Source organism: Zootoca vivipara, chromosome 1, assembly GCF_963506605.1.
Source record: "Zootoca vivipara chromosome 1, rZooViv1.1, whole genome shotgun sequence".
NCBI lineage: Eukaryota > Metazoa > Chordata > Lepidosauria > Squamata > Lacertidae > Zootoca > Zootoca vivipara.
Window position 1 is genome coordinate 84,023,594 of NC_083276.1, and position 16,943 is coordinate 84,040,536.

At 44.7% G+C, this 16,943-nt stretch overlaps 1 protein-coding gene across 7 annotated transcripts in view; it reads left to right on the plus strand.

Annotated features, from left to right (window-relative positions):
• OBSL1 (obscurin like cytoskeletal adaptor 1) overlaps nt 1–16,943 on the plus strand; it is a 65,771-nt gene that overhangs the window by 12,531 nt on the left and 36,297 nt on the right. For all 7 annotated transcript variants that reach the window (XR_004693285.2, XR_004693288.2, XR_004693287.2 and 4 more), the window contains 7 exons: nt 206–487; nt 2,475–2,753; nt 3,468–3,740; nt 6,518–6,790; nt 7,788–8,060; nt 8,910–9,182; nt 13,342–13,614. Coding sequence is in view for 2 of the 7 variants with exons in the window: in XM_035126611.2 (XP_034982502.2) it covers nt 206–487; nt 2,475–2,753; nt 3,468–3,740; nt 6,518–6,790; nt 7,788–8,060; nt 8,910–9,182; nt 13,342–13,614 (1,926 nt within the window). In the remaining 5 variants the exon portion in view is untranslated. The remainder of the gene's footprint in view (nt 1–205; nt 488–2,474; nt 2,754–3,467; nt 3,741–6,517; nt 6,791–7,787; nt 8,061–8,909; nt 9,183–13,341; nt 13,615–16,943) is intronic.

Genomic DNA, 16,943 nt, shown 5'->3' on the forward strand with positions numbered 1-16,943 from the left:
CAGGCTATCATTTTGATGATGGTGACATCATATGGATGCTCCCCCCCCAAAAAAACCCACCTTCAGATGTGAGCAGCACCAATTCCACAAAAACTTTCCACCTGGAAGTACCCTCAGACAGTTGAATTCCTCCTATTCCTTTTCTTCCACAATCTGAACTCCTTCCTTCCCATTTTGAGCTGAATTCCTTCATCTCTGTCTGTAGTGCCCAGGGCTCGTATACAAAAAGGACTGCAAGATGTGAAGGTTCATGCCGGAGAGGATGCTACTTTTTCAGTTCAGCTTTCAGCCTCTCAGAGCGGTTGCTGGTTCTTCAATGGGAAAAGGCTGGAAGAGGAGGAGGGGGAAGAAGGCCAGCAGTACCAAATCACACACAGCGGGTTGGACCATGGTTTGCGGTTCAAAGGAGTGCAGCTAGCAGCCAATGGGTCTGAGGTGCAATTTGAAGCTAATGGTGTGAATGAATGTGCTGCATTATGTGTACAAGGTGAGCCTTTGATTGGATCTAGGTAGTGGGCCAGGAATCAGTCGACTGTACCTAAAATGATTACATGCAAGCAAGCATCCCATGAAAAGAGCAGTGCTTTGCCCATAACATACAACAGTGTTCAACCTTGGGTCCCCAGATGTTGTTGGACTTTATCCCTGACCTTTGGGTAGGCCTGCTTTGGATTATAGTCCAACAACATATACGGACCCATGGCAGAAGAACAGAGGTTGGGCCGATGGGTTGTTCTGCTGTGAGAATAATAGTTTAGATGGAATTTAGATGGACATAATGGCATGGAAGTTAAGGTTTAAAAACCTCTTCCATAAGTGTTGCTGTTCCAGTCAAAACCAGAGCCCCATTTGCAATTATTTTCAAGTAAAACAAAAATATATAGCAGATCATGAATTTCCTGTGCCATATGTGGTCTAGCCCTCCAAGCTGCCAGCTGTTATTCTGCTTGGATTTCCTTGCAGCTGGAATATTTATAGCTGTAAATGACAACAACTGGCTTCAAGGCACTTGCATCCGATCTCTTTGAAACTCCCCTCTGACAGTTTACTCTGAATTGCGTTTGCTTATTTTGAGTTTCTGTGATTTGCACTAGTCTTTGCACAAACCAAAGCCAAACTGACCATAGCTGTCAACTTCTCCCTTTTTAAAGGGAAATTCCCTTATGCTGAATAGACTTCCTCGTGAGAAAAGGGAAAACTTGACAGCTATGAAATTGACACAATCCAGTTCTGCCGAAACTAGTAAATAAGATTTCCTCCTGCACATGTTGCATTTCAGCCAATCTGTAATTTCAGTCATAATTTATGTTGTCTTATGTATTTATTTAATTTCCAAGATCTCTGTGCCCTCCAAGGCATCTCTCCTATATGATTAAAAACATATAGGAAAGCTAAAATGCATAAATGCATGCATAAATATAACTGAACATAAAATACATCTGTTGCAATTGCATAACAAGTAAAACAGCAATCTAAAAAACAAAACAAAAAAATCGGATAAACAGAGGTAGAGACAGTTTAAGCAATTAAAATAAATGGGAAGCTTGTCTTCTTGTTTGCCTTGTCTGTACATTTTAATTTTTATTGCCCTTTAAAAATGTTTTTCTATACTATAAAAGCTACAATTCATTGTACATAAATAGATATAAACATACCTGCTGTTGTATAATATATGTATGAGGCGTGACATGATTAAAGGGTCTTTCCATTGCATTTTAGTTATTTACAAGGATTACCCAAGGAAGGCTTTTAATCTGAATCACTGTTACTAAAGCAGGAACTGTCACAAAAAATCTTCTGAGTAAAGGAGATTATGAACAGTTGGATTAAGCCTTTGGATCCATTACCTTGGCACCAACTGTGTTGAAAGATGGAACAAATCAACACAAGCTTGTATCTTTCACTCAGAGTTGTGTGTAAATACAGATATCCTGATGATTCTTCCATCCCACCCTTTTCTTGTGGTTATCACCACAAGTTATTACCACAAGTTAGTCACCTCTGGGCTTTTCACATGTGACACTGGACAGAGGTTTACTCTCACAGGTGTACCTTGTGTTTTCAAGTGGCTTCACCTGTTCGGTCTGTGAAATTAATGTTTCATTTTGCATAGGCTTCACATGCTGTGAGAGCCATTGTGGTGTAGTGGTTAAGAGCGGTGGACTCGTAATCTGGGGAACCGGGTTCGCGTCTCCGCTCCTCCACATGCAGCTGCTGGGTGACCTTGAGCTAGTCACACTTCTCTGAAGTCTCTCAGCCCCACTCACCTCACAGAGTGTTTGTTGTGGGGGAGGAAGGGAAAGGAGATTGTTAGCCACTTTGAGACTCCTTAGGGTAGTGATAAAGCGGGATATCAAATCCAAACTCTTCTTCTTCTTCTTCTTCTTCTTCTTCTTCTTCTTCTTCTTCTTCTTCTTCTTCTTCTTCTTCTTCTTCTTCTTCTTCTTCTTCTTCTTCTTCTTCCTCCTCCCCAGCCCCACAGGTACATATCACCCCAGTGCCTGAGGCCAGGCGACTCAGAACACTCACAGCTGGCATGCCTCTACTCCTGGAGTGTGAAGTCTCTATACCTGACACCCCCATCAACTGGTTTAAAGAAGGGAATCCTGTGGCCTTGGATGATAGTCGCTTCAGTGTCCAAACTGAAGGCCGTATCCACAGGTTGTTGATTTCCTCTGTCAGCTCTTTGGACTCTGGGACATATACATGCGATGCAGGCGATGATGCTATCAGCTTCACTGTGACCGTAGATGGTAAGTGGAGGAAAAAGAAGTTGGCCTAGTTTTGAGGATCAGCTAGTGTAAGTTCTACTGGGGTCACCAATGGAGCCATTGCTGTGGGCAAAAGGGTGTCATTGATGTCTTTCCCTGACACCTGTGAACCCTCTGAGGCAACACACTCACTTTCACCTTGGCCATGGGGGGTTAGGATAGTTAATTGTTCCTTCCTTGAAAAGTGAATTACATAGAGCTGAAGGAGGAAATTGGGAGACTGATACTCTTTCCCACTTCCTCTGTCAACTCTATGTGCTTATCAAGGCTCAGAGACCAGACTTTTACCAAGGGATCAGACTTTTACCAAGATCCCTTTGAAAACATAACTGTGTGTGTGTGTGCACCTTCTCTCCTTCTGTCTCAGGGCAAGGAGGAGGAATAGTCCAGGGGAGAGGAGGGAAAAGAGACCAGAATGGGTGGCACCCACAACATTTGCTCAACAACCCAAATGTGCCCATAGGTCTAAAAAAAGTTATTCAAGCCTTGCAAACATAAGGTCTTAGAATAAGGTCTAACCTATTAAAATAAAGGGGTCCCTTAAAATAAGGGGCACATGTGAGATTTCTGCCATCCGGTCCCAGCAGGAGTTTGGCCTGCAGCCCAATCTTTTCCACCTCCAATTCAGAAAATGTGCTCCATCCTCTGAATATTTTCCACCTTTTCTGCCATTATAGTAACTCTTTGCTGTTGCAGAACCTCCTGTGAGAGTTGTTCACTCCAATGCTGAGGAGGCCCATATCTACCAGGTTACAGAGCGTGTGGTGCTAACCTGTGAGGTGTCCCACCCCGATGCTCCCGTGCGCTGGTACAAGGATGGGGAGGCAGTGAAAGAAAATGAGAGCTTCTTGCTGGAGAGTGAGGGCCCCCACCACCACCTGGTCATTCCTGCAGCACAGGTGAAGGATGCAGGGGAATTTGTGTGTGACATAGGTGGAAATTCTGTGCTCTTCAACGTCACTGTTACAGGTCAGTAATTTCCCCCTAATGAAGGGCCACCACAATCCGAACATGTCCTCACTGCTCAGTCCATGATAGCTTGGTACAAAGAATCAGGTAGCTAACAACCTTTTTTCTGGTGCAGATAAGGGGACAAATGACAAGTAAACTTGTGGCACTTAAAAACAATACAGGAATATATATCTGCATTCATGGAGAAAGGCCTGCTTCATCCAATGCATGGACAATGAAGATGGTGGATATCCATTTTTAATTCTGATTCTGATGAAATAGACTCTTGTCTATCAAATCTCATGACAAAATTAAGTAGCTTGTCTTTAAGGTGCCACATGTTTCAGTTTGGGGTAGGGTTTTAATTTTTTCTCTGCAACAGACTACATAGCTCCTTTTTCCTTTGGAGTAGGAGCATTCTTCTCAGCCATCTGGACTCTGGCACCTAAGTTGCAGAAGATTTTACAACAGTGGTGTAGCAGACCAGGAATCAATAGCGCACAGAGGTGTGTCTGGCACTTTCATTATGTAGTTTTCATTGTATGCTGAAGATGCACCTCATTGTCCTGCCCTGAGAGAGAGATATTTTCAGGAGACACACCCTATTATTGTGACTGTTGTTTTTTTTAAAGCCATTTTTAATATTGTGTTTTAAAATTGCTTTCTAATTCACCCTACAACCTTATAGTGAAAGGAGGGTAAGAAATATTAATATTAATAATAATGTCATCTCTTGGGGCACTATTTGTCAGTCCTTCTCATGTCAAATAAATAAGGCCTCTCACCAAGAGAAACTCACTAAATAAGTTAAGCTGAGGAAGGTGATATAGGCAAAAATCTGTCTTTATTCCCTTATTGGGTTCTCCATCGGTTGGAGAATATAACAGAGGCCAACCAGAGAAGTTTGAGAAGCAAAGCCTTTATTTTTGCTGTTGCAACAGGGTCCTTCCTCTCACACAGGAGAACAAGGAAGGAACCCCAAACAAAGATGTCTTGCCCTTAAAAAGAAATTTGAAATTGGTTTCAGCCCACCCCCCAGAAGCATCATCCATGTGTCACAGAAGGGGTGTAGCCCAAGACCCCTCTCCCTAGATTCATCATAGGTACATCATGAAAGGGGAGGTCTGGTGGCAGTAATCTGAGCATCCTGGACCCTGCCCCCTGCCCCCAAAACCTAATCAACAAAATTGAGAGATATTTACATTTCCCTGTTTCCCAGCCAAGTTAATCACACCCTTTTGTCTGGCAGTCAGGTATCAGGATGCCAGGGATTATCACTTTAATTCCTGAGACAATGAGAAGGTTCCCCCCACCCCACTTCTTCCTTGCAGAGGAACACCTGGTCAGAGAGAGTCAAAATGGTGTCAGTCAGGCCTGTTTTCCTGTGCTGCTTCAGACATGTTTCTGTACATTCATGTACATGTTTTATGAACAATTATTATATATATATATATATGACCTCAAAATTCTTATAACAAAGGTGTAGGCTACATTAGTGTGCATGACAAAGGCTGAAAGTGGATCTTTTATTTTGAAAACAAACTTGAAGTTCCTTTAACCAAAATGTTACAAAATAGTGAGCAAGCTTTTGAGTCCACAAAAGTCTTAATCAGGCTGAATGTTAAGCAAAAGAGATGGCATGTGTCATATGAGGGGGGAAATACATTTTAAAAATGTATAATCTGGGAAGGGGCATAGCTGTGGGGCTATCGTGAAGAGCACTCACACTCTTGAATTAACCACTCCCTCACTGTTTTATAAACCTGAAATGCTGAGCTTTTTTGAAATTGTCTACTGGTGCTTCATTGTTCCAAACACGCAATTAGATTTTCAGAGGGTATTTCAAACACACCCCTCCCCTTTTGTTTTTTCTCAGCTATGCTACTGGTGTCACCATTCCAAAAAAGAGAAAAGAAACCTGTTCAACAGCATTGTTGGCCCAAAGGCTTAGGAATGAAGCTTGAGTGAAGTAGCTGTTGTGAATGACCTAAGCAGAGGATTTCAACCTTTTTGAGTCCATTACTCCCTTTACCAACTACATTCTTTCTGCGGCACCCCATGGGGCTCAGGAGCCCAGTTATGTCACCCAGTTTGCCCGCAGAGCTGGCAGCTTCTCACACTTTTTCAAGGACTCTCTCTCATTGAGAGAGGGAGACTTGCCCAATGGCTGGGCAGTTTGAGTTTCATGGCAAAGTCAGAATCTGTATGTGGGCCATTCTGTGTCCAAACCCTACATGTTAATGGCATTTATAATTTCTAAAGTACTTTAACTGTTTGCTAAGTGAGCAAATTCCCATTCCATAACAACCCTGCAAGATTGGTCACTGTTATCTCTGTTGTGTGTAGATGGGAGAACTGAAGTTGACAAATAGTGGCTTGCTCGAGGCCAAACAAAAAGTCTGTGGCAAAGGTGACGTTTGAAATCCAAGTCTTCCAAATACAAATTCATCTTTCTGTCTTCTAAACCAGCTGACCTCTTAGTAACGGGAAATATGATGGCATGAGGTTCTGTCACTGAAAGCAGGCCTCCTTGTTACACCCTTCCTTTCCTCCAAGGTGATATGCATAGTTCTCTCCACTTTATCCTCACAGCAACCTTGCGAGGCAGGTGAGACGGAGAGGCAGTGACGGGTCTCCCACGTCCCAGTGTAACACTTTGACCACTGCACCATCTTTTCTCCCTAACACTGGTTCTTGTTTCCATAAAGCTCCGTTTCCAATTCTAGAATGGGGGTGCAACAGGCTCTGGGTCAGTAATAGACTTTTCATGGTGCGGTTCTCCCTCCCACCCCCAGACCCTCCTGTAAGGATCCTGCACTCCAGCGCTGAGGAGACCCATGCCTACCGAATCTCTGAACGTGTGGTGCTGGCCTGCCAGCTGTCCCGCCCTGATGCTCCCGTGCGCTGGTACAAGGATGGGGAAGAGGTGGAAGAAAGTGAGCGCCTCCTGCTGGAGAGTGAGGGCTCACACCGCCGCCTTGTCATTGCCTCTGCACAAATCCATGATACAGGGGAGTTTGTATGTGATGCAGGCGGTGACTCTGCCTTCTTCAACATCACCATCACAGGTGAGAGCTGTCCCCTGTCCTTCCCCACTTTTTATATATGTATATTATTTATTTCCTCTGTATCTTGTCTGCTTGACAGCCAAGGGGTACTTGCTCAGGGAGGGAGAAGTGGTTACCATTTGAGGGAGACCCGGTCTTCCTCAGCACTGCTCCTTGAAGGTGCCCTGTGCAGCTCCTTTTGCACCTCTGACATAGGAGGGCAAAAGGAGCCCCTCAGAAAGACTTACAACACCCTGTGCAATCCTCCCCATGCTTTGTACCTCTGACATTGTGGGTGGAAAGGAGGGTTGCAGGAGGATTGCAGAGGGCTTTCCAAGTCTCCCCATCCTTCCCCTTTGCACCTCTGGCGTCTGTATACCTGAAGTAGCATCTCCACCCCCATCGTTCTGCCTGGACACTGAGGTCCAGCTCCCAAGGTCTTCTGGCAGTTCCCTCACTGCAAGAAGTGAGGTTACAGGGAACCAGGCAGAGGGCCTTCTTGGTAGTGGCGCCCGCCCTGTGGAACGCCCTCCCATCAGATGTCAAAGAAATAAACAACTATCTGACTTTTAGAAGACATTTGAAGGCAGCCCTGTTTAGGGAAGCTTTTAATACTGGATGAATCATTGTATTTTAATATTCTGCTGGAAGCTGCCCAGAGTGGCTGGGGAAACCCAGCCAGATGGGTGGGGTATAAATAATATATTATTATTATTATTATTATTATTATTATTATTAGAGATTCTCACATGAGCTTGCCTAACTGACTGGTGGCTGCTCTCCAGAGTTTAGTGCTAGGTTCTTCTTCAGTTCTACCTGGCACTTTCTGCATGCAAAGCATGTGCTTTACCACAGAGCTAAGGCCCTTCTCTAGAATCATAGAACCACAGAATTGTAGAGTTGGAGGGGAACCCTAGGGTCATCTAGTCCATCCCCCAGCAATGCTGGAATCTCAACTGAAGCACCCAACCACTGCATATAAACCTCCAAGGAAAGTGACACTTCCTTTTTGTCACAGAGCCACCTGTGCACGTTGTGCGTTCCAACGCGGAAGAAGATCATACCTATCAGATCTTGGAATGTGTGACATTGTCCTGTGAGTTGTCCCGCCCTGATGCTCCTGTGCGCTGGTACAAAGATGGGGAAGAGGTGGAAGAGAGTGAGGGACTTCGGCTAGAGAGTGAAGGATCCCACCACCGGCTGGTCATCGCCTCCGCTTGTGTGCAGGACACAGGAGAGTTTGTGTGTGATGCAGGTGGCGACTCTGTTTTCTTCAGTATTACTGTTACAGGTCAGTGTGAGATTTGTTGTTTTCCTCAGGCATGCATTTTAAGGCCAATAATGGTCAGCAGTCTTTAGGCTAGAGAGCCTTTCACTTCTAAAACCCAAGACAATGCAGCCTTTTTGTAACTTTTCATAGCCATTTTGAGTTGGCTAAGTTGAGTTAAATGATACCAAAAGAGGATTCAGTCTGCCCCCTATATTTGTCATTAGCGATTGTGTCTGAGCATGTAGTTGAGAACTTCTTATTTATCTCTCTCCTTTGTAAGCATTGGTTATTTCTTCTGAACCTCTCTTCTCTGTGGCTGTTCCATGACACTTTCATGCCCTGTACTGAAATTTGTTGAAGGTCTTTGCTGAATAGCTTTAATGCAAGCAATTCAGCCACTTCAGATTCAGAACTCTTGAGTGAATATATCTTGTCATCTAGGGAGACTTCACTTTGTTAATTATCAGTTCTCTTCAGCGCCCAAAAACTTGGTGGATTTTGCTACAGCAGAAAAACATGGCTTCTCCTCCAAAACACTTTGTTGACAATTTCTCAGTTTTAAAGGCAATCTAGATTATATGTCCAGTATAAATTACAGAGTTGGCAAAGGGTTTGATGAGAACACGAGTTCTCCCAAAGAATCCTGGGAACTGTACCTCTGAGAGGTAAACTACAGTTCCCATTATTCTTTTGAGGAAGCAGTGTGTGTTAAATGTATGGTGTGTGTACACAGTCTTGGTGTCCAACAATATCTGAAGGGCCCAGAGTCCCCCAGCCCTATTTTATATGGTTTTGTTCTACTTCCCAAGGTTTTGGTGTGGTGTTTCTTTCTACTGATCCCCATCTATAGAATGTCTCTTCTTGCCACAGAACCTCCTGTGAGGGCTCTTCGCTCCAATGCTGAGGAGGCCCATACCTACAAGGTTGCAGAGCATGTGGTGCTGGCCTGTGAGCTGTCCCGCCCTGATGCTCCCGTGTGCTGGTACAAGGATGGGGAAGAGGTGGAAGAAAGTGATTGCCTCCTGCTGGAGAGCGATGGACCCCACCGACGGCTGGTCATTCCTTCAGTGCAGATGAAGGACGCAGGGGAGTTTGTGTGCGATGCAGGCAGTGATTCTGTTTTCTTCAACATCACGGTTACTGGTAAGAGAACTAATCAGTTTATCTTCGTAGAGATACATCCCCTCCCAAACCCATGTCCTTTGCTCTTCTCTGTGCTGCAGTCCATGGTGCTTCAAAGGCCTCATTGATGTACCTACTTTGGTCAGAACCAACAGGGAGAGGAACATAACTGCCATGCTGCATAAACTGTACTGGCCCATCTTGCTTTGTGCTGTTTTTATGAACAATCATCAGACAGATGCCTGAAGGAAGTTCATGTTCACTGTTGATAGTATCTGGTGGTTTGAGGTCTACTGACTCCAAATAAACACAGGAGTTGCACTTTGGGCTGTTCTGATTAGTAAGCCACTCTATCCTCCATTTGTTTGGTTGTCGTCACAACATCCTGTGTCGGTCAGTATCCTAAGCTGATTATACCTTGTGCAAAGAGGTTCTTTCTTTTGTTTGTCTGAAACCTCCCACTTCTTATCCATTTCAGTGGATTAGTTTACAGCATGCATCTTGAGTGGGAGTGAATAATATTTTCCTATTCAGTCTTTTTCATGCCGTTAGTGAATTCTGTTCAGAAGACATTGGTCTTTCTTCTTTTTAAGCTAAATAAATAAAATCAAACTACTTCATTTACAAGAAAGATACTTGATCTCCTGAATTCTTTTAGTTGCCTTTTTCTGCCATCATTTGCTCTGCTACTTCCAGAGGAGTAGCTGTGTTAGTCTGATGCAGCAAAAACAACAAAGAATCTTGTGACACCTTAAAAACTAACAAAGTTATGGCACAGGTGTTTGTGAGCTACAGTCCGCTTCATCAGATTAATGAAGTGTAATCCTCAGGTGCAGGTGTATGTATGTATGTAGATATGTAGAGACGCACACACAGAGATTTGTAAGAGGGGAATTTATAAGCAGTGAGGTCAGAGACAGATGAAATGCAAAAAGGACAGATAATGACAATTAGAGCTGAAATATATGCAAAATAAGCACAGTGACCCTTTACAAAGCAGTGATAGGTGATAATCAGGTTGACAGTGCTGAGTTAATTAATATCTGAAGTGGGAAGTGAAACAATTGAATAGAATTGATGGCCTTGATTAATTGTAATTCAGCAGTTTCAGGCTGGAGCCTCTTTTTGTAATTCATTCCTTCAAATATGGCAATATTAAGATCAGTGCCAAATGTCAAGGGCAAATGGAGCTAAGCTTGGAGCTTTGAATTCAGACTGAGTCAATTTGAGAAAAAGGTCAGACCTATATGCTTTATGGGGAGCTCTGAAGATCCTGGGAGCTGCCTTCCAATAACCTAAGTGAGGAGCGGTGTTGTGAATTGCCACTTATGTTCAACCTGTAAATCTGCAAATATTTATAAATTCCAGTAAGCTTCCAGTGACCTCCTTAGAAAGGAAACAGAGCTTCAGCCAGTCCTCATTCACTTCACCCCTGAACGTTCTCAATCCAGGCATGCACAACTGTTGTTATAAATGTGGGTTCATCACACGTTTATATAAAGAAGTTGTGTTATTTGCTACTTTACTTTCAGGCACTTTCTCAAAAATTCCTAGCACGGCATTTGCCTTCCAATAAACAAAAATGTGGCAGCACGCTGAGATGACATTTTCAATAAGCTTTCCCTCTCTCTTTCACATGCAGTCTGTCCCCACACTTATGCTTCCCATGACACATTGGTTTCTCTTGCCCCCTTCACTTTCCTATCTGGTTCCTGATCCACTGCTTTTCACTTTGGTTAGAAAAAAAGGCAACCTGCCAAGCACCCTCCCCCAACCAGTGGTGTAGAGGTCTGAGGTTGGGGGTGGGGAGTGCTGGTGGCGGATGGATTTGAAGAAGTTCACTCTGCTTGTCATGTGATACTTTGAGTTCCCATTGAAGCAGGCAGGCAGTTGCAGGTCAGCACTTTACTGTTCAAGCTGGATTTCGAAAGGGCAGAGGAACGAGAGACCAAATAGCAAACATGCGCTGGATTATGGAGAAAGCTAGAGAGTTCCAGAAAAACGTCTACTTCTGCTTCATTGACTATGCAAAAGCCTTTGACTGTGTCGACCACAGCAAACTATGGCAAGTTCTTAAAGAAATGGGAGTGCCTGATCACCTCATCTGTCTCCTGAGAAATCTCTATGTGGGACAAGAAGCTACAGTTAGAACTGGATATGGAACAACTGAGTGGTTCAAAATTGGGAAAGGAGTACGACAAGGTTGTATATTGTCTCCCTGCTTATTTAACTTATATGCAGAATTCATCATGCGAAAGGCTGGACTAGATGAATCCCAAGCCGGAATTAAGATTGCCGGAAGAAATATCAACAACCTCAGATATGCAGATGACACAACCTTGATGGCAGAAAGCGAGGAGGAATTAAAGAACCTTTTAATGAGGGTGAAAGAGGAGAGCGCAAAATATGGTCTGAAGCTCAACATCAAAAAAACCAAGATCATGGCCACTGGTCCCATCACCTCCTGGCAAATAGAAGGGGAAGAAATGGAGGTAGTGAGAGATTTCACCTTCTTGGGCTACTTGATCACTGCAGATGGTGACAGCAGTCACGAAATTAAAAGACGCCTGCTTCTTGGGAGAAAAGCAATGACAAACCTAGACAGCATCTTAAAAAGCAGAGACATCGCCTTGCCGACAAAGGTCTGTATAGTTAAAGCTATGGTTTTCCCAGTAGTGATGTATGGAAGTGAGAGCTGGACCATAAAGAAGGCTGATCGCCGAAGAATTGATGCTTTTGAATTGTGGTGCTGGAGGAGACTCTTGAGAGTCCCATGGACTGCAAGAAGATCAAACCTATCCATTCTTAAGGAAATCAGCCCTGAGTGCTCCCTGGAAGGACAGATCGTGAAGCTGAGGCTCCAATACTTTGGCCACCTCATGAGAAGAGAAGAATCCTTGGAAAAGACCCTGATGTTGGGAAAGATTGAGGGCACTAGGAGAAGGGGACGTCAGAGGACAAGATGGTTGGACAGTGTTCTCGAAGCTACGAACATGAGTTTGACCAAACTGCGGGAGGCAGCGCAAGACAGGAGTGCCTGGCGTGCTATGGTCCATGGGGTCACGAAGAGTCGGACACGACTAAACGACTAAACAACAACAACTTTACTGTTCAGGGGCTATCTGGCTATGAGGCAGACAGTAGTTGACAGTAGTGGACACAATGATTTCTCCCACTGGCGAAGGCAACCCATAGCATTTATACCTGATTCCAATCAGGTTGAGCTTATAACTTGTAATTGCTGCCTCCCATGTTGTTTTTGCGGCTTTTGCAGCACCAAAGTGACCTTCTCGGGGCGCAAGCCTACGCAGTCTGTATGGAGGTCCTGGGCTGCCCAGATGACAAGACCACCACTCTCAGACTCACTGGTGTGATCCAAAGCAAAGCAATACATTTGGCACCAGCAGGAGGTGCTGGAAGGAGACATACAAGATGCCATCCAACCACCTTAGGGACTCCTGTCCAGATTTGTATAGGGTTTACTCCTTAGACTTTTCTTCTCCCAAAGATGTCCTGCAAGGCAGCAGGTACAGATTGTTCCTCAGGATTTACTCCTGAAACCTTTCTGAATGAGTATAGCTGTGAGGCAGTGGAGGTTTAGGATCTTCTCTTAGATGGGCTACCTTCCCAGGTTGTTGACCCCACTACTACAGTATTTCTGCAGCAGGGTTCCTGCAGGGTCTCCAGTCTCCTAGAACCACCCAATCAGCTTTTTAGCCACTTTGTGATCCAACGTGGAGCATTTAGGAACACTGAAAACACAAGGTGCTTCAGTTTCAGGAGAATGGTGTGCTGTTACCCTGAAAGAAGATATTGAAGCACTCCAAATCATTTTCCATGTATGTATGCAGAAAATAGTAAATCTAACTAAAATGAAGATCTGCATTGATCATTGCAATGTATCTTTAATTTTACTATTGTATAATTATAAGATTATTGTCTAGTCTTAGAAAGTTGCATACCATATCTATGAGGGTGTGTTGCTGTGACACATAACTGTGAAGGGACCTTGCACTTCTGATTTTGCTACTACACTACTGCCCTCAACAGTCTCCAAATCTGCTTCTAATTCCTGAAACTTACTGCTCTCTCTCTCTTCTCTCTCTCTCTCTCTCTCTCTCTCTCTCTCTCTCTCTCTCTCTCTCTCACACACACACACACACACACACACACCCTGTAGAGCCACCTGTGCAGATTCTGCACTCCAACGCAGACGCGTCCCATTCTTACCAGGCCTCCGAACGTGTGGTGCTGTCCTGTGTGCTGTCCTGCTCCAGTGCTCCTGTCCGCTGGTACAAGGATGGGGAGGAAGTGGAAGAGGGAGAGCGCTTGCTGCTGGAGAACGAAGGGCCCGTCCGACGCCTTGTCCTTGCCTCAGCCCAGGTGCAAGATTCAGGCGAGTTTGTGTGCGACACTGGGACTGACTCTGCCTTCTTTGTGGTTACAGTTGCAGGTTAGTAAATGTACAGTGGCGCCTTCCTTAGGACTACTCCCCTAACCACTCTAATACATGCCATATACTGTATTTCCTCAGAGTCCCACTTTGAAGCCCATTGCTAAGCTTCTGTCAGAGTAGACAATACTGAGCATGTCAGCATGCCGTCAGGTGAAATATTTCACTTTGCACACCAGCTTGAATTCACTGTTGGAGCTAATTCCTGCAGGCTGGCATTCGGCACTGAATTTAAATTCATCATCAGCAAATGTACGGTAAGCTCCAGTTGCAGCAGGGACTGACTCTGCTTGAGAATTTAGAAGGCACTGAAAGGAAGCCCCACTTGCAGTGGAACAACTGGGAGCCTTAAAGCCAGCTTAGTAACCTCAGTTTTACCCACGGATGTCAGCTGTAAGAGGGAGGGTGTGGCAGGGGGAAAATAAGGACTTCTGCCAGGCCTAATTTGGCTCAGCAATATCAAAAGCAACACGATGGCCAGAAACAATTACAGTATAGGAAACTTTATGGAATAATGCAAAACATCAAAACTATCAAACTGAAGTCTCTGAAAGTCCTTGAATAAGTCACGGTGCCAGACTTTACCCAGTGGAGATCAAGCTTGTAAAGCTTTGTATAATCGGCAAATGTCCAATTGTGATGTCCAACTCTGAACTCTGCTAAACAGTGTTTCCGGATAGCAACTATTGTTTCGTTCAGTTCTTCATCAGCCAGTTAGTTCAACAACACTCATAAGTAGAAAGATGTGCAATTTCTTCATTAACCAATCTTTTTTTGAATTGATATAATATACATTAGAATGAAAAATACTCTGGAACACTGCTCATGCGATTATTGGACATTTGTCGATTATACAAAGCTTTACAAGCTTGATCTTCAGTTTGATCATTTTGATGTTTTCATTATTCCATAATGTTTCCTATACTGTACTTGTTTCTGGCTATCGTGTTGGTTTCGATATTGCTGAGTCATATTTTGCAACACAGGCCTAATTTGGCTGGCAGGCTGAAGGTTCCCCAAGCTGAGCTAGACCAACAAGTTGCGTGACCTGGTATAAGATAGCTTCATATGTTCCACGGTCATGGGCACCTGTGCTCAAATTCCAGGGATCAGATTTGCATTTAGCTTCTATAATCTGTATTGCACTTCACTGTGGAGCCATATGGCAGAGATAATGCCAGTTTGAGTTTTTCCTGTGCTACGTCTTGAAAAAAACTCTAAGGAAGTTGCCGTATATTGAGCCAGACAACCTGTCCATCTAGCTCAGTGTTGCCAACACTGACTGGCAGCAGCTGTTCAGGGTTTGACACAGTTTTTTTCCTCAAGCCCTACCTGGACACACTGGTGATTGAACCTAGGATGTGAAACGTATGCTCTACCACAGAGCTATATAGGTTCAGTGCACCAGTGGGTGCTTTTGAAAGTGGAGGTTAATAGGCCTGGATTCAGATTTCTATTACCGGTAATTGATTTACGTATTGGAAAGGGTGGGGAGGAGACAGAAGTCAACTCTAGTCCCCCCCCCATTGGCCACCCCTGAGCCTTAGAGGCAGGTAGAGATATTTAAATGATATTTACTAAGAAGTTTAAATGAAAGTACAATACGTAATTGAATATATATTGAAAGAGGAATAGATGTTCATGAGAAAATGAAATTAAGAAACACTGAAAATAGTGAAAAGCAATACAGTTTGTATATATTGTCTTTCCTACCATATCTGAGTGGGCTCAGAGAGAGTTATAAGATACCTAGAGAACTGAACAGAAATGTCTCTCCTAGATCCCAATCCAACCCTTGGTTTTGCTGCATAACACGGATCCTGCGCCATGCTGCACATTTGCATCATATGTGAGTGTCTGGCTTTAGTTAGGAGGGGCTGTGCCAGCCATAGCTTTTCCCAATGCCAAACCATGGTGCTGAGCCCTATGAGCGCTACTGCAGCTTCTGTGCTCAAGCTAGGCCCTTCCCAATTCTAGAGCCAGGGGCTGCAGTAGCTGTGGAGATCCTGTCATGGCTTTGTGGGCCAAAGGTATGTGTCTGTGGGTTTGCTTCTCCCGCTTAAGCCCTGGATCTTTGTGGAGGTGTGTCTTGGCCTTAGGGCAGGGCAGGGCAAGCTTTTTCCAGCCTAAGGGCCACACTCCTTTCTAAGCAACCTACAGGGGGCCACATGCCAGTGGTGGGCAGAAGGAAAAGTGGGCAGAGCAGTGAATGCAAAATTCACCTTTGTGCAGTAGGCTGGTTTCTGCACACACTCAAAGAACCCTCTTTGTCCTCCATCCAGAGAAGCAAGAGTCATTATTAGAATTCTCAAGGTTGCAGTCCCAGCCAGGCATAAACACTTGAGAAGGATGCAGAACAGGCCAGGGCCAGTGAACGGTGTAGTGGCCTGGGAAGAGGCTGTGTAGCTGGGGACAACCCCAAGAGGCACATAGAGAGACTAGAGAGTGACATTTGGCTCTTGGGCTTGAGGTGGGGAACCTCACCCCTGGCGTAGAGGATGGCTGCAGCAAACCACTCTCCAGCTTCAACTGCATCATGACCCAGTGGGTGGAGTTTTCTCACTATCTTAAAAAGACCATTTTTTTCTCCCCACGCTCCTGCAGTCTTGTGTGAGAGAACCAAGTTCTCATTGCAGCTTTGGGGATCCAGTGGGGATCCATGCAACTAAAAGTGCTGTTGTCTGGCACAAAGCTGGAGGTGAGATGGGAAGGGAGCATGTGGCAGGCCAGCCTTTATCTTCCCTTTTCACCCTAAATCCTGGCTCCAGAGGCTGAGGGCTTGTAGCTCTACACTGCTCTCCCTTATCAATGTTTGCTGGCATCATGAAAGCAACATGGCCTTCACCCCCTTGTGATTTCTGCTGGTTTGGGTAGAGGCAGGGTTCCCCCCCACACACACCTCAACAAACCAAGATTTTGCTCCATCCCTCCTGACTATCACAGATGCTCACACTCCTATCCTCTTCCTCTGCTGATTTTTGCTGCCCAGCAAACCTGCCCACTAGCTGCCTACTAGAGCAGTGGTTTTCACACTTGAAAATTTTGCCCGTCTGTATTCAAGATACTGGGCCAGATTCAAGATACTGGGCCAGATACTGTGTTAGCAGAAGCCAATGGAAGGGCTCCTATTAGTGCAATAGGATTTTCCTCCATCAACCCCTCCACCGTGCTCCCCCACTCCTTCCCCATGTGTTCCCTCCCTCCCCAGATCCACCCAGCAGGGTCAGAAGATCCCCTGGAATAGCATGAGAGGGGAAGAGAGGGGAGATAGTTTCACCCGACAGGCAGAAATGCTTCCACTGACTGTAGTGTTTACCCAACAACTTTAT